Below are 17,678 nucleotides of genomic sequence, written 5' to 3'. Positions count from 1 at the left end.
ACAAGGCATTGTGTGTCTTTGAGGACAAAGATAACAGTGTGAAATTCTTGCTATGAACCCGGCACTGACGGAGAAGAACAGCCACGGAGGATTTGAGGATTCTGCTTCGAGGATCAGCAGTTGAGGCCCCCCGCTGAGATCTCTCTCATAAATATCCTCTTAGGGATTAGTGCATCCAACCACCAGTCACCTCTCAGGCTTCTGTTTAAATTTGTCGTCTCATTTGGAGTCTGAGCCGAGCAGCCTTGAGTTACATTATGGAGTTTAACTCAAACCATAACTCTGATCCCTCTGAAAAAACTTCCTCTCAAAAAGGGGACATGCATTTCAGACAAACGACAAATAGTACGTAAAGGTAGGACGCAGATTTACCGATATTAGTTTGTTTCCCGATCAAGCCTTGATATTTTACCAGCACAGAAAATGTGCAAGTGGATTTCAGGAGCTTTCCTCTCATCACCTTTGGGACAAAGGTAAAATGACTCTTGGAGTCTTTCTCCACTGTATTCCCAAAGACAAGCATTATTCCAGTCAGTAAATGTAAGTCCCCATACAAGCAGAAAAGGCATCAAAACATTGACTATATAATGACACTTCCCTGTATAACTTTACTATATGTGTAAGTTTTAGTTATGTGCTTTAGACCATTTCATTGAGGGTCTTTTTTGGAGGATTGCTTTTGGACCAAAACATTGCATTTTACTCAGGCTGTGGGTCCTTGTGGAGAATTTCTAGAGGCCACTTAACTTTTTCAGGGTTGTCACACACACAAAAAATTAATCTCTGCAGACTTGCTAGTTATGCTATTTTTCACTTTTTGTTGCATCCAGGACTTGATACTTGTTTACTGTTCCTTGAGGAAATGACACCACCCCAGCCACCCTGCAAGGTTGACAGAAGAATTAATGCTTTAATTTACTTTACCAAAGCAAAATCGTATTTGTCTGATATACATTACTTAAAGATTGGCAAGTAATTTCTCAAGCATTGTGCCGACTCACTCAAACCTCTATAAGATGAGAAATTATTGTTTTTTTGTCACTTGTGCTCTTTTTTAAAATTGCCTCTATTCATAGATCACGTTGTACAAAAACATATTTCAAAAGCAGTGTAATATTTTCCTTTAACGAAAGAATAGGGAAATGAAGCAAATGTTCAACAGTTTTAGCACATAATAATTGGTTCAAGTTACACAACAGTTACATTTATTACCAATTGGACGAACAATGGCCACCACCAACTTCTTGAAAGGTCAAGAGATAAAAGGAAGGTCAACAGCTGCTGACAAGTGCTGAGATTATTTCCATTCTGATAACTTCCCAGGCCATGTTAGTGACAGCTGGCGTCAGGGTGCCAAATGGAAGTGAGAGATTCCAGGACTCTGAGGACCAAGTGACCACAACGCCAACCTGGGAGGTCAGACGTCTTCTCATTAAACAAAACAAGATTTAAATGCTTTGTTTATGTAACATTGTCACATGCTGTCAACACATATAATTAATAAAAAGTACGCTGTGTAAGGAAGTTGAGAAGGCACACTCAGCCACGTGTCTCTGGGCTTCAGTCATGAAAGGAATGAGACAGTCAACACCTCTTGGTTCGGGTTTTATCTGCAATAAAAGGTCATAAACTTACTGCTTTCAGATTGTTTCAAACATATACCGTTATCCATTCATAGTCTTTTGCCTTTCTACTTTGTTATTGTGAATCCAGCAATTGATTTTTATTGTTGGGTTAGGTTTATTGTGTTTTTATTGCTAATCAGCGATTGACTGATTACTGATTAGCTACATGATGAACATTAAATGACCTTTTTTAATTTTAGATGAAGCACTATTTCTTAATGAACTATTATCCAACACTATATATTCCAAAAGTTAATGTGAAAAGATTAAAACTTTGAATACTAGGGATGCAACAGTATTCGGTATTTTACCGAACTGTTCAATACGCTCCTCCCAGGAGCAGGAGACATGAGAGTAGCACATTGTTCAGGCTCAGTGCCATGCCCATCAGAACGTCCCTGAATTTCCTACGGGGTGTGGGAGCTGTGAGCATGCACTAGTAATGTGCAGGCCAGGATTTTTCCAACCCGCAGGGCCCCGCATGTATGGCAAAATCTTACCCGCACCGCCCCGAGCTGCTGCCTCTATTTTCAGAACCCGCCCCAACCCAACCCAACGGTGTCACACTTTACGTTCAACGTAGAGTTCAGTTTGTGTAAAGAAAAAAGCTAATGCCGATGTGAGCCTGAGCCAGTGCTGATTGGCTGTGTGGCACACGCAGCACAGCCATTCAGCAATGGCTCACAGCTGCGATGCATTCACGGGCAGTTGTGACTCGTGAAATAGCAGATTCACTTCATTTTTGGATTTTCTAAGCTTGTAGGTTTTGCACATTTAAGACTTTGATACAACTCCCATTTCCAGTCATGGCAGCAAATTTATTAAAACCCATTTATCCTTTCACACATTAACCCTGACAATCTTGTCAATGGTACATATTTGACACATTTACACCTTTTACAGGGTCAGAGAAAAGCACTTTGCAGGTTTAGTATTAAATCACTATCAATAGAGTAATTTTGGAAGCAAATTAGTTTTGAATTAGTTGACAGGTTCCTAATTAATCCATTTTTTGTTGCTCGTTTTATAGCTATGAAGTCAAATATCCCATTAATTCTACTGACAATCTCTCACACATTGCTTGTTTTACACCTCTTTAAGCAGAGGTGTGAACGTTCTTCTATTAGCACAGATACCTGCTTGTCTGCACAGCGAGTAAAGGACATGACATGTACAATAATAAGAGAAGGCATGGGGCTCCCAAAGTAAGGGGGTTCCTGTCATTCAGACTCCTGTCTCAAAGTATTAATTTGTCTCCAGTAGAGACAGACATAACATAAAAACAGAGGCAAAGATCTGGAATGTCAGATAATTAGTGTTAAAGTTTTGTTTCTTGTTTTTTGACGGGTGGGTAATTTAACTTTTGTATTGGTATCTCTCAACATTTTATATAAAATAATTTTCATTATGCTTGAAAGGGTATAGAAAGGAATAATTTTAATTATTTAAGTAAAAGGCCCATCCCTGGGTTATTGACAAGGGCCAAATCTCAAAGTACTGGTCTTTCTTAGCAGAGATTGCCTGTTTTCCACTGAGCTTGTGTGAGTAAACGCATGATAATTCATATTCTTATTTTTGTTAATTGCTCTGATAATGTTTGTATGAAATATTGTTATATCAATATGTAAACATATAAAAAAGGAACGTACATATCATTACAAATCTAATAAACACTTTATTTACTTATATAATGTCCAACTGTGAGAGGATGACCAGCTGCTTTATGTATTGGCAAGACAATGTTTGCGGAGGATCAATTGTGTCTAAGTTTGTCTAACTTTAATGGCACCCAGCCTCAGAACAATAGCCAGACTGGTAGGAGCTGATGGGGAGGCAGCAAGTGACTTAAATAGCTTCTTGTTACAAGCAGAGTAATCCGTGAAGCAGGTGGGAAACAACAAAGACAATCCATAAATGCTTTCAAGACCAAGACACCAAGAATACAGAATTAGAAAACAAGGACAAATCTAGTTTGTTGAGCTTTGACCTGTGTCACAAAGTCCACACTTTTAGATCAGAATACTAGAGTGTGTACACGTACAGTAATTTTGTTTCAGATACTTACTTTAACATCTATAATCCATACTTTTAGCCATTTTGAGATGTAGCTTTTATTTTTTTCTGGAGCGTTGAAGAATCATTCCACATCAAGAGAATAGTGGCGAAAACAAATATAAGACAGATCAAAAACAACCAAGAAAACCATTTTGTGCTCCAGCTTGATTTTATTACCACTACAGCTTGTGAGAGATTATAATTGCAGGGATCTACATTAGGCAACACATTAAAGGCTTTCAGCAGGCCCCAAAGCTTCACTCCTCATCAAAGCCTTTCTGTTTCAGCCAGGAAAGAAGAGAAAATGAGAAAAAGCTGTTAGGGCTTTGAATTATTAGTATTGCGTAGTGTAATCAGTCATAGACCAATGTACACTGAAGTGCAGCAAAAATGGATTTTTAGCAAATAAGGGGAAAAGGCAGCGCTTCTGAGAAGTCAAATAAAGACACCAAAGGACAGCACTGATTGGACGCTGAATGCATGCTTCCTACCTTTGAGCCAACATCACGGCTCTTTGCTCGCAACTTGTTGACCTGTGTCTCAGCTATATCAGCTCTTTCTTCTGCTTCATCCATCTCATGCTGCAGTTTACGGAATTTGCTAAGATGAGTATTAGCCTGTTCCTCCTGGTTAAAGGGACAAAAAAGCATTGTCTATTTATTAATAAAGGAAAAGGCATCGGGTATTTTGCTATTTTTTACATCATATAACACAACACTCACAGCCTCCTCAGCTGATCGCTTATAGGCTTTGACTTTCAGCTGCAGCTTATCCACCAAATCTTGGAGTCTGGCAATATTCTTGCGGTCCTCCTCAGTCTGTGTAAAATTAAATTGTAAATTCAGTTTCTTTTTTTCTATTTCCACCTACAGGCTAATGAAACCAGAAAAAAAAACGCAGACCTGGTAGGTAAGTTCCTTGATGCGGCGTTCATATTTACGAGCGCCCTTAACTGCTTCAGTGCTTCTCTTCTGCTCCATTTCAACTTCACTTTCAAGCTCCCTCACCTGGACCAAAGCATTAAAGCCGCGTGTCAATCTATTTTCTGCAAGTATATGTGCAACACTCACCCTGCTCTCCAGCTTCTGAATCTGCTTCTTGCCGCCCTTCATGGCGATCTGCTCAGCCTCATCCAGACGATGCTGCAGGTCTTTAATAGTTTGCTCCATGTTCTTCTTCATGCGCTCCAGGTGAGAGCTGGTGTCCTGCTCTTTCTTCAGCTCCTCTGCCATCATAGCAGCGTCAGTGATGGCCTTCTTGGCTTTTTCCTCTGCATTTCTGCACTCCTGCACTGCTTCTTCCACTTCAGTCTGAAGCTGGACTGTATCCGACTCCAACTTCTTCTTTTGGTTAATCAAACTGGTGTTCTGCAAAGCAGTTAAAACAGACAAATGTGTTTTGTAGTATCTTAAATAAAGATAATTGTTAGGGTTGATCATACCTGTGAGTGCAGTAACTGCACTCTCTCAGTTACATCCAGCAGCTCTTGATCAGCAAGTTTGCGGCTTCGCTCAGTTTGCTCCAGTGAAGCTCGAAGTTCTTCCACTTCGGCCTGAAGCAAGGTGTTACGTCGATCAACCATGGCCATGTTCTCTTTCAGATCATCATTTGCTCTGAGGGCGTCATCAAGCTGAAGTTGAGCATCCTGAAAAAAGATTGGACTTTTAAATATCAAAGTAATATACCTTCCACAAACCAAAGCTAAATAGACTAATTTCCCTTTAGCACCTTCAGATGTGCATGAACAGCCTTAAGCTGCTTCTGGGCCTCGGCCGCCTGCCTGTTGGCTTTGCTCAGCTGGATCTCCATCTCGTTGAGATCTCCTTCCATCTTCTTTTTCAGGCGCAAAGCCTCGTTCCTGCTCCGACATTCAGCCTCCAGGGAGCTCTGCAGGGTGTCAATTGTTCTCTGCTGGTTCCTCTTGATCTGCTCCATCTCTTCATCTTTCTCAGAAAGTTTGCGTTCGATGTCAGCTTTGATTTGATTGAATTCAAGCTGAGCTCTCAAAATCTTGCCTTCCTCGTGCTCGAGAGAAGCCTATAACCAATAAGAGAATTTTATTAAAGATAAATATTTGTTTTAATTCACTACAGAATCATTTTTTAGAGATTTTCTGAAATTGAATAAATATTCAATTAGGCTTAGGTTTACCTCGGCTTCTTCAAGGGCCAACTGAACCTCACCCTTTTCTTGGTCCAGTTGTTTTCTGGCCTTTTCCATTTCATGAATGGCTTTTCCTCCCTCTCCAAGTTGCTCAGTGAGGTCAGAAATTTCCTCTGTGCAACAAAATAGCATTTTACAAGTTATTGCCCTACAATGTAAATGGTAACCCCAAAGGTTGCCTAATTTATATTTAGACTTAAGACATACCCTGGAGATTTTTGTTCTCTCTCTTCAAGGTCTCCAGATGTTCAATAGCTTCCTCGTAAGAGTTCTTCAGTTTGAAGAGCTCTGTGCTCAGAGTCCTAGCCTCCTTTTGGGAGCTCTCCAGCTCACATTGGCACTCCTCATATTTCTGCTTCCATTCAGAAAGGACCTAAATAAACAAGATATTGAAAGGGGTGATAAATTGCTTTTCTTGATTTTACCTCAAATCACAACTAAAATTATTGTACTTTTTAAGGACATGTTGTTGGTTTAAAATGATTTACACCAATTTTTGCAGAGGGCAAGTTAAATACTGCTTCAATTATTGCAGTAGTTTGTAGTAGTGAGTAAATATTTGGCCTTCAAGGCTAATACAGGTATAAGATTTGGAGGTAATGGAGAGGTGATTATTATGTTTTGCCTGTTTTTTGATATGTCATACTTTATCAAAGTTTCTTTGCTTCTTGTCCAGAGCAGCAGCAGCAGCATTAGACCTCTCCACATCCACCATGAGATCTTCAATCTCATTCTGGAGTCTGTGTTTGGTCTTCTCCAAAGAGGAACATTTAGCATGTACAGCTTCAACAGCCTCTTCTGCATCCTGCAGACGCTGAGCCAGCTTCTTCCTGATTTATGAGATACAAATTTGGGGTTTGTATCTTAACAGTTTGTAAATTTCAGTCAAATTACCAGAAACTCACTTGGCCTCCTCCAGTTCTTCAGTCCTCTGGATGGCATCAGTTTCGTACTTGGTTCTCCACTGAGCCACCTCAGTGTTGGCTTTGGACATGCCTCTCTGCAGTTCACCCTTGGCCTCCTGCTCCTCCTCATACTGCTCTCTGAGAAGATCGCAGTCATGACGAGCAGACTGCAGTGCATGGGCTAATGCATTCTTGGCCTGTTTAAATATGAAGGATTTTTTTTTGTAGATCTGAATTTGTAGTCTGTAGCCAACCTTATTTTTTGTGTATCATACTTTTATTTCCTCATCAAGCTGTCTCTTAATATCTTCAAGTTGCTGATTGTAGGAATTCTTGCCTCTCGTCAGTTGAGAGATGAGAGATTCTTTTTCTTCCATCTGCCTTGAAAGTTCATCTGAAGTGATGACAGTTTTTAATATTTTAAGTGTGTCCTGTTCATGAGGTACAAAAATTAGGATACAAACCATTCTCGGCTTGAACCTTCGCTTTGCTAGTTGTGAAGTCATTAAGGGATCTTTGGTATTCGTCACATTTGATTCTGTACTCATTGTTCTGATCCTCCAAAGTTCTGCACGTCTTCTCCAAAATAGTCTTCAAATGAAGTGAGAACTTTTTAAGTATTCAACAATTGTCAATAAAAGGGCTGCCAGTATTTCTTATTTACCTTTGACTTGACGATATGTTCCATATTGGAGACCACATCATCCAGCTCAAGTCTGAGCTCACTCTTCTCTTTCTCCAGTTTCTGTTTGACTCTCTGCAGGTTGTCTATCTGCTCTCCAAGGTCAGCAACGCTGTCGGCCTGTTTCTTCCTCAGTGTGGCTGCAGTGGCTTCATGTGCCAGAGTAGCCTCTTCAAGGTCTCTGCGGAGCTTCTGAAATTCGGCTTCCCTCTTCTTGTTCATCTCGATCTGAGCACTTGTTGCTCCTCCAGCCTCTTCCAGCCTTTCACTGATCTCCTCCAACTCTCTGGTCAAGTCTGCTCTCTGCTTCTCCACCTTAGCTCGGGCAGCTCGCTCTGCTTCGAGCTCTTCCTCCAGCTCCTCAACACGAGCCTATGGCCGAAGAGCAAGTTTGAATGTGTTAGAACTTTGAAAACAGTAATCAACCTATTTAAATGTAATATTGCCAGTGTGTTTGTTTGTTTTTTACGTGGAGTTCTTTCAGCTTCTTCTGAAGTTGAAGGATTATGGCCTGTTCATCTTCAATTTTGCTGTTCAGCTGGCTGATCTCAAAGTCTTTTCTGTAATATTTGGATTGTATGTGTTGAGTTAAGAAAGTTATTAGATACAGTAGATAGATAGATAGATAGATAGATAGATAGATAGATAGATAGATAGATAGATAGATAGATAGATAGATGGATAATGAGACTGAATACATACTTCTTTAGGTGCTCTTCCAGCTGTTGTTTGTCATTTTCCAGGTCCATTACGGACTCCTGGGTCAACTTTAAATCTCCCTCCAGCTTTCTCTTAGCTCGCTCAAGATCCATCCGGATTTTTTTCTCTTGTTCTAGAGATCCTTCAAGCTTTAAATAAATATATGATATATGAGTATATATTATGCACACATTTATAATTCAAGCCGGTGTCTCCCCAAGTCTGTCCCATGTTCCCATGAGTGCTAAAGGTGGACTAAGAGGTCAATAAGTACATAAAGAACTTTCATTATTTGATTTTGGGACTGACTTAGGAATTTGAAATATATGTATATAGAGAGACAGAGATTGCATACCAATCAAAAAGTGATTAAACTATTGTTTGATTTCTTAATTAATAATCAGTCAGTTTTATCCTATCAATTAAGTTAGTTTGCCACATATTGTGGAAAAAAATGATTACTCTTTCTAAATGTATTCTTGATCTGCAACTGATTGTCAGAGGCCAGAGTTGATTTAATTTTTTGTAGTAAATTCTTACATCATCTACTTGTTGCTCCAACTTAGCCTTGAGCTTTGTCAGAGTGTTGACTTTGTCTTCTTCACTCTGTAGGTCATCCAGTGTTTGCTGATGAGCCTCCTGTAAGGCTTTCTTCTCTTTGGTTAGCTTAGCAATGATTTCATCCAGACCAGCCATTTCCTCAACCAGGTTTTTAACCTGAGAGCCACAATAAATCATGTCACTTTAAGTCTCATAAAGTCACAATGCCTCAAACAGACAAATGTTTGCCTCACCTTGTTCTCTGTGGCATGCTTCTCTTTCTCCACTTTTGCCAAAGTCAACTCCAAATCATCAATGTCCTTTTTCAGTTCTGAGCATTCGTCCTCCAGTTTTCTCTTTTTAGCTGTTAATTCAGCATTAATCTCCTCCTCATCTTCCAGTCTTTCTGTCAGCTCTTTAGCTTTAGCTTCCAGTTGGATTTTATTTTTGATCAACCCCTCACATCTTTCTTCTGCATCACAAAGATTGTCTTGCTCCTGTTAAACATTTAATATGCTGAAATCATAACTTCTGCTGTATTGAAAATATAGCTTTTGTGCAAGTCTTACAGCCTGGACTTGGAGTTGCAGGTCATTTTTCTCTTGAAGAAGAGAGACCATTTTCTCCTCCAGCTCTTTTCTCCGAGCTTCAGATTTTGCATAAGCCTCTTTTAGCTTCAGGAATTCCTCCTTAATGTTGGCCATCTCCTTTTCTGCCTCAGCAGAGCGCAACAGGGGTTTGATCTTAAAGAACAGTTTCATCCAGGGCCAATTCTTGACCCCCATGAAGGAGCGGATGTTCCACTGGATTACTAATAAGGCATCTCTAGAGAAATTTGGGAGGAAAAATACAGTTTTTCAATGTTTAAATACCTTCTGACAATATTAGTCTCATTGCTCTGTGATTTTTGTTAAGATATACCTGCGTTCAACCATCTTCTGATATTCAATGCGAGACAAAAGGCCACGGGACCTGGCTTGAATTGCAGTAATTATTTTAGAGAGACGTTCATCTCTCATCTCCTCGAGGAGGCCTAGCAGTCCAGCTTTAAAGAATACCTAACAATAGAATTACATGGTTTTCACTTTGGTTGCAATTTCCTGCTAACAATTACCTATAATTTTTCAACAATTCTGTTTGTATTGGAAAAGAAAAATATGAAAGGAATACCTTGGTATGTCCAAACTTGTATTGGTTGTGGTCAATATCTAAAGACCCAAGAAGTTTCTCAGCCCCCTTCCTGCTGTCAATGAACTGGCCTTCTGGGATGGCAGCAGGATTCAGGATTCGATATCTGAACATTGAAAGGCATGATGTCAGTATTTAAAATCCATGCATTTTGTGTCTTAAACATGCAAATACCTCTGTTTGAAATCTCCATAAAGGATCCTATTGGGGAATCCCTTCCTGCAGATCCTGATGCCTTCCAGCACACCGTTACAGCGCAGCTGGTGCATCACCAGAGGGTTCTCCATGGCCCCAGGAGTCTTGGTCTCATTCGGGATGATGCAGCGCACAAAGTGAGGGTGAGTGGACCTCAAGTTGGTCATTAACTTGTTTAAGTTCTCCTTTATGATTTAAAGGTATAAGGTTTGATGAATCATCAAATTATTTTTTATTTTAAATTCAATCAACCTGAAAAAAGCTTTTCACTCTACCCTGTGGAGAGCAGACACGGTCTGAAATGATGATCCCTTCTTTTTCTTCCCTTTTTGACCTTCAGCAGCTTCGCCCACTGCTTTTAGAAAAGTTATGAATCATTGTGACAACATAACAAAACCTTACTTATTTTAAATATAGAAATAATAACGTAGGTTACCTGAATCAGCTCCTGCATAGTTTGCAAAGAGTGTATTGAGCAGCTTAAGGTTTGACTTCTGGTAGAGCCCGACGACAGTCTCATTCAGAGGGTCTTTGTTTTTTACCAACCAGTTGTTGATGTTATAATCAACAGTCCCAGCGTAGTGCATCAGGGCAAAATGAGCCTCTGGTTTTCCTTTGATGATTCTGGGCTTTTGGAAGTTTCCTGATTTTCCCAGATGATTATCATAAAGCTTGGCTTTGAAGGTGGTGTCAGAGGCTTTGGGGAACATGCACTCCTCTTCAAGGATGGACATGATGCCCATAGGCTAAAAGTGGGAAAAAGTTTTTTGTTTGTTTTATCAGAATATCATTTTTTTTTTTTTTTTTATTGTATTGTAATATCCTATATTCTTACTTTCTCAATCAGGTCAATACAGGCCTGAAGATCCATACCAAAATCAATGAAAGTCCATTCAATGCCTTCTTTCTTGTATTCTTCTTGCTCCAGCACAAACATGTGGTGGTTGAAGAACTGCTGCAGTTTTTCATTGGTGAAGTTGATGCAGAGCTGCTCAAAGGTGTTGAACTGTTGAAAAACAATAAGACACATGTATTTAATAACTAGTCATATAAGATTTTATTTGTTTTTATATGTCTAAAATCAAATGACTCACATCAAAGATCTCAAACCCAGCGATATCCAGCACACCAATGAAGTACTGACGAGGCTGTTTGGTCTCCAAGGACTGGTTGATTCTCACCACCATCCATAAAAACATCTTCTCGTACACAGATTTGGATAAAGCTCCAACGGAATAATTCACCTGTGAAATACAACAGAAACTTTGTACAATACTTAATAGGAGAGAGTATTTCATTGCAAGTTTTAGAGAATTATAGAAAAACAGTTTCGGGTTCCTCTTTACTTGGGCGACATTTTGTCCCTTGGTGACCCACTCGTTTCCTACTTTGACTCTTGGGTGACACAGACCTTTGATGAGGTCAGCAGAGTTCAGGCCCATCAGATATGCTACTTTGTCAGCATCTGAAGAAATTTAGATGGTTTATTGTGTGAATCTTCATGTGTTTCCTTAATGAAATTTGGCCAAACTGCAGCGTCTAACCTTCAGTGCCGTCAGCCTCTGCCTGCTCCTCCCGAGGCCGCAACTTGAATTTCATATTACCGTGGTGCATGATGGCACCAGTCAGCTTGTACACTGAGTTTTTTTCTTCTTGAGTGAAGCCCAAAACATCAAAGGCATTCTGCAGTCAATCAGAAGATACAAAACACAACCGGAACATATACTTCTACAACTGTTATTAGTGATTTAGAATCTATCTTGGTATAATAAAGTCATCTAGAGCTGTTTGTGAATGTAAAATAAAGAGCCTGACATCTGTCGCCATCAGTTCCTCTGCATCATCGATTGAGGCCACTTGGGTTTCCCCCTGAGAGATGAAGCTGTAGTCATATGGATTGTTTGTGATCAGCAGCATCTCTAAAGGCCACACACAGGAAGCACACAACAAGGTCAGACAGGTGGTCACGTCACTTCAAAGTCTTTAGCTAAAAACAGCCTTTTGGTATTTTTAGTCTTCTTTTGTGTGCTCACCTAGGAGTTCAGGTTTCTTGTTAGACAGAATCTGGTAAAAAATGTGGTAATCTCTCTCAGCTCTGAGCTGGAAGATTACTCGAGACTTCTCTAAAAGGTCTGATAAATACAAATAAGAGCAGGTGAAAAGATCTGGTGTTTTTCTTCTTTAAAATGAAAAAAAAAAAGTTATAAAAAGTAGTCTTACATGTTTCAATATCAGCAGAGGCTAATTTCCCTCTGGTGTCAAAATGAATTCGAATGAATTTTCCCTGTAAAACAGTTAATAAAAATCTATCTTCATTTATAATCATGTTTCTTGCTTTATATTCATTTTCAAAACCTGCAAAATGTGCAGACACTCACAAATCTGGAGGAGTTGTCATTCCTGATGGTCTTAGCATTACCAAAAGCCTCCAGAGCAGGGTTAGCCTGAATGATTTGATCCTCCAGGGTTCCCTGTCACAGAAACAACATGTTTGCCAAGGCTATCATTAACTTTAAACTACTCAAAGCGACTTTGCTGTCCTCTGTTGGTAAACAGTGATACTGCGTTGATGTTTTAGTTGGAACTGAGTTGAATGAACTGTTTTAATAACTTTTAAATAGTAGAAGAATTTTGTTTTTTATGTTTTTAATTACCTTGTCTTTTGCAGCAGCGTCTTTCTTTGAACTTCCAGCTGCAATACTTGCAAAATACTGGATGACCCTCTTTGTGTTGACAGTTTTTCCTGCACCAGATTCTCCACTGAAATTACAGTTAAATAAATCACAATTTTCAATCTTTACACATACATTATAACTTCACTGTATTTGTGTTATCTCTGAGGCTTTACATACGTGATCAGGATTGATTGGTTTTCCCGGTCTGCCAAAAAGCAAGTTCATCAGATGATAGTTTAAAACTAGCTTAATGTTTGAATGAAACCTATTCATAATAGGATGTGTACCTGCCAGCATGTACTGGTAGGCGTTGTCAGAAATAGAGAAGATGTGAGGAGGAGCTTCACTCCTCTTCTTTCCCCTGTAGGCAACAACCACCTCCTTGTCATAGACTGGCAGCCACTTGTAGGGGTTGACAGTCACACAGAACAGCCCAGAGTAGGTCTGATAACACAAAAAGATGCACAATGGCATAAATAACAATGAGTCGATGTCAAGTCTGGTCTGTTGTGTCATATCACTCTGTCTGCATTCCTTTGTTTTATAATCTCAAGTTTGCACAATGCAACAAACCAGTGGTTCTCGAACTTTTATTTCTAAATCCAAGTAGCCCCTTATGTCCACCTACAACATTTTTTTGCTCAGAACTCTATGAAAAAAACACTATAGAGCATAATGATTGAATGAATGAGTGAAGAATCTCATTGTAAATAAGTGGAATTAAACAGTATTTAGTGTCTTCTGGATAGATTTATTTCTATAGTTTCTATCATTTCCAGTCGTCTTCCACCTGATGTGGGACCTTGTATTTTCAGTTCATTTTCTAATCAAGATCTTTTCCATCATCAATTATATGAATATCATTTTTAACTAAAAACAAACTTATGTTTAATTGTTTCATTTGTTAATTTTTCACTTTCACGTACCCCCATTTGAGAAACACTGCAATAGATTATTCTCTATTTTTTTGTTTCTTCTTTGACTTCATGCTGCAGCAAAAACTCCCTATTAGCGTTGTGAAATATAACAAGCACTAATTGTTTACAGTATAAAATGTTATGTTTTTGTTGTTTAGATACAATCAACATATGTTTCAATTTTTTGGGCTGCAGAGGTTTTAGTTATTGTTTTGACACAGACTTGTTTAGTGGCATGAAATCCTATCTATGCATATATCAGTGCAGAAGCATGAACTCCCTTTATAGATAATTCATAGAGTGAAATCGTTTCATTTTTTTTTTGCTGATTTTATCTGAAAAATGCTCAGTGGAATAGAGGGAAATGCACTGACTCACAGCTTCAAAGTGCTGCATTTAATTCCCCCTTTATGGCTGAATATTATAATTTTGCAGGTTTTCTGTGTCCGTAATATCTGTCAGTAGTTTAATAGTTTCTAGAAAGGTCACATTGGTTAAAGGATCCAGCACAGTTCACTCACGTAGATCATCCATGCTGCATAACGCTCTTTGAGATTAAACAGCACAGCGGGCTCATGGAGAAAGGTCAGCATGGCCATGTCTTCTATCTTGTCAAACTTTGGCGGGTTCTGTTGCAGAACCTGTGTGTCCTTGACTGTCAAAGTCTGAAAAGAAGAAAAAGGAAGAAATCCTTTTTTATTCACAAACCAAACATGTATTGATTATGTTATCAGCTTGTTACATTTTATTTTTAAGTTCAACTGGTTTTAAGTGCAAAAGATTGATCAAGTAGAGCACATGTGTCCAACTCAAGGGTTGTGGACCAAATCTGGTGTTTTTACAGTAAAAATGGCTGAGAAAACATGAATCATTGTGTAAATTACCAAATAATTAAGATGTAGATAATCTTTGATATATCCAGAACTTCGTCACCTGCCACTACAACACCCGCTCTTGATACCACATCCCCCCTGTCCTCCTAAACCCACAATGGCTTCCCATCACACATCAGAATCATTCTCCTCACCCACAACGCACTTAACAACAAGGCCCCCTCCTACCTGTCAGACAAGCTCCACCACCACACCCCTTCCCGCAACCTCCAGTTATCTGATGGAAATTTCCTCTCACCACCTACATGGACCAAGCGCCAAGCTCTTCTCCATCGCTGCCCCCTCCCTCTGGAACTCACTCGCAAATTCCATCAGACACTGTACTGACCTCCCAACCTTCAGATCCCAGCTCAAAACACGCCTTTTTCAAATTAGCTTTAAATGTCTGTTTTTTTCTGTGTTGTTTTTAATGTTTTTTTTATGTTCTTCTTTTATGTATGTCTTTTATTATGTTTCTTCTATTCTTATTTTATTTCACTGACGTCTCATCTTTGTCAAGTTTCTCTGAGCACCTGTGAAAGCGCTTTCTAAATAAAATGTATTATTATTATTATTATTATTAGATATCGCAGTTCCCTCAAACTCACCAATTCAATGAAACTCCTCAATATTTGCACGGGCAAGCAATTTCTTTGTGCCATTATCACACAACTACAGTCTCTTCTAATCGAAATTGTCTAAAGAACGTTCCAGTCCTCTCAAAAAACCCTGCTGTCATTATTGTATTATATTTAGGTTTCTCAGTTATATGTCGAATTGCTAGATATGGCAGAAAATTGTTGAAATTGTTGTTGTTTTTTTCCCTCCACCAAAAATCTGTGGCCCTCTTGAGAGCATTCGGCTCTATAAATGGCCCCTAAGCAAATACGGGTTTGATATCCCTGAAGTAGATAAATAGATAGATAGATAGCTCTATTGATCCCTTAGTGGGGACATTTACTATTATTATTTAAGTAGAAGATAACACTGATATAATTTACTGTTGCTATTGCTGCATTACGTTCATCTGAGTCAGGTTCAACCTTAACTGACCCTAACTTACAGTTTAGAGTCTGACTGCTGACATTCATTCATACCTTTCCATTCTGTGTCTCCACAGTAACTTTGTCTCCATCTCGGCTTATGATGGTTGCCTTCACAAACTCCTCCACCGGATCGGGCACAAAGCATTCCTTCTTTATATCAAAGGTACGCGTGGATGCCTCCATTCGCTCCTTCTCTGACTTCCTCAGGTATTGGGCCGCATTCCCAAACACAGACATCTCTGCATCGCCCATCACTCTGACTCTGCAAATATGTGCATGCAGTGACGATTAAAAATATCACTAGACTGTATTTATCTTTTTTATGTTTTTAAGTTAAAGGTAACAGTACTTACGGATGAGTCCGAGTTGGAATAAGTGAGGTCTGACTTCACAGTAGAATTGAGTAATTCACCTGAAAAGGGTAAGCAGAAGAAACTATTGAAGGATTTTTAGATTTTGTTCAATATTATGCCATTTAAATCTGTAAATCTATATCTGTTAGAAAATGATTACCTTAAATTAATCAGTGTGCATATGAAATAAAGGCAGTTTAGAAGACTTACAGAGTCCAAGAGATGAGTGAACCGCTGTCAAATGTGCAGGGGAAGCAGGCATCTAATATACAACCCCAGATAACGTAATCTCCATCTTTCTCATAACTTGTGACTAGTCGCTCTTGTGATGTTTGGCTGCCCTTTCTGCTCCAATGTTGCCCTCATCCAAAATAATGTGATTTTTTGGGAGCAGTGCCAGGAAATATCTCTGGCATACCTCGCCTGTGACTCAGCCCAGCGCCCTCTCCATCTCCATCACTGTCTGCCACACCTCGCCCTGTCACAAAGAGGAGAATGATCATTCACACAATCCAGATTCAAAGCAGACAATACGAAAGAAGAAAATAGAATTAGATTATATAATAAATGAGAAGCTAAGATTTTAAGTAATTTCCCTCTGAATAATTATTTCTAATTCTAATTCTGAACATATTTATTCCCATATTCAATTCAGTCCAACAGCATCCCTGCTGTTTTATACAGTTTTACATGAAGGTTTTTCAATTTAATATTGAGCATTTTTACTGCTTACGCCTCCTATTATCCTTGGGGTCAATTTGATTGCATTCAATGTTTATCATTCAAAAAAATAATAGTTGACTTAATTTTTTGCTTCATGTTTCATGTTGGGGGTGGTTCACCAACATCATTCGATACAATCCATTCTGTGAGAGTCATGAATATGCACCTCAAATTAGAAAGATTATTGAGATATACTAACTCTAAAGCTGAAAGTTTGACCTGATGGTGGCGCCATCAGGTCATATCATCGCCACAACCATTAGGGTTCATACTCTAGTGGTCATTAATGTTGTCAGTAAATTTGAGAAGATTTGGATGAAAACTATTCATGATAAATTAATTCAAATTTAAAAGTTTGGCCCGATGGTGGCGCTAGTGAACAGGTCAAGGTTTCATTATCAAGGGGTTATTTATGTATTTAAAAAATAAACGAAGAGCCTGACACAAAAGGAAGGCAAATATCCCAGGGGTCAGTTTAACCCCAAGGGTAAAATGTGTTAGTAATATTTTAGGATAATAGGAGGGTTAATTTAATCTAATACAGTCATTGTAAAAGCAAAGGGACCATAAATCCTAATATTTTTAGACTAGTCTTTTGTCACTTTTGGGCTCAAGGTGGGAGCTCAGACAAAAAGCAGGTCCAGGTGCTTTTTTACACTACAACATACAGTATTTACCACTACAGGCAGGCATCTGTTGTCATGCTTTTACCCCAATCACCGTCACATGGCAGTGATTGGTTGCTATATTTAAAGGCTTCCTCTCTACGATTGCCATTACCTGGAATGTTTCCCCAAGTGACCTTTTAAATGTCAGTCACGTATTTGATCATGTGGTTACATTTTAGTGGAGTTTGTTTAAATTCTGTTACTCTGCCTTTACTTTGATCTTTTGAGAAAGGAGAGTTTATGCATTTCTCAAATATAAATCAAATAAAATACAGTATAAAAGAGGAAGAAAGAGAAAAAGACACAAAAAATACATTCTAAAAATATCTGAGCGAGTGCATCTTGTCACGTTGTGCACTAATCCTGGTCTAT

The 17,678-nt window shown here is 38.9% G+C and overlaps 1 protein-coding gene across 2 annotated transcripts; it reads right to left on the bottom strand.

The window, feature by feature from the left end:
• Positions 1 to 3,901: 3,901 nt before the first annotated feature.
• LOC114479084 (myosin-7-like) lies at positions 3,902 to 15,814 on the bottom strand. Of its 2 annotated transcripts, none has more exons than XM_028472543.1 (37): positions 15,614 to 15,814; positions 14,166 to 14,309; positions 13,015 to 13,171; positions 12,905 to 12,932; positions 12,707 to 12,812; positions 12,431 to 12,523; positions 12,273 to 12,336; positions 12,086 to 12,184; positions 11,868 to 11,971; positions 11,597 to 11,735; positions 11,399 to 11,517; positions 11,147 to 11,296; positions 10,888 to 11,058; positions 10,489 to 10,798; positions 10,328 to 10,404; positions 10,032 to 10,237; positions 9,840 to 9,963; positions 9,591 to 9,727; positions 9,239 to 9,494; positions 8,924 to 9,166; positions 8,670 to 8,846; positions 8,133 to 8,278; positions 7,900 to 7,990; positions 7,413 to 7,802; positions 7,213 to 7,339; positions 7,024 to 7,142; positions 6,749 to 6,945; positions 6,490 to 6,673; positions 6,051 to 6,216; positions 5,832 to 5,956; positions 5,409 to 5,717; positions 5,122 to 5,325; positions 4,751 to 5,047; positions 4,583 to 4,687; positions 4,403 to 4,498; positions 4,172 to 4,306; positions 3,902 to 3,958 (listed from the first exon to the last, which is right to left on the bottom strand). In XM_028472543.1, exons 1-37 carry the CDS (start codon positions 15,812 to 15,814, stop codon positions 3,938 to 3,940), a joined length of 5,817 nt encoding a protein of 1,938 aa, XP_028328344.1. In that variant the 3' UTR covers positions 3,902 to 3,937. The 2 variants fall into 2 exon arrangements, with proteins under 2 accessions (XP_028328344.1, XP_028328343.1); XM_028472542.1 differs by having other exon boundaries at positions 3,938 to 3,958; positions 10,328 to 10,407.
• Positions 15,815 to 17,678: the final 1,864 nt, after the last annotated feature.

Source organism: Gouania willdenowi, chromosome 17 (genome assembly GCF_900634775.1).
Source record: "Gouania willdenowi chromosome 17, fGouWil2.1, whole genome shotgun sequence".
Lineage (NCBI taxonomy): Eukaryota > Metazoa > Chordata > Actinopteri > Blenniiformes > Gobiesocidae > Gouania > Gouania willdenowi.
The sequence above is the reverse complement of the archived record's forward strand: the minus strand, read 5'-3'. Positions and strand labels throughout refer to the sequence as shown.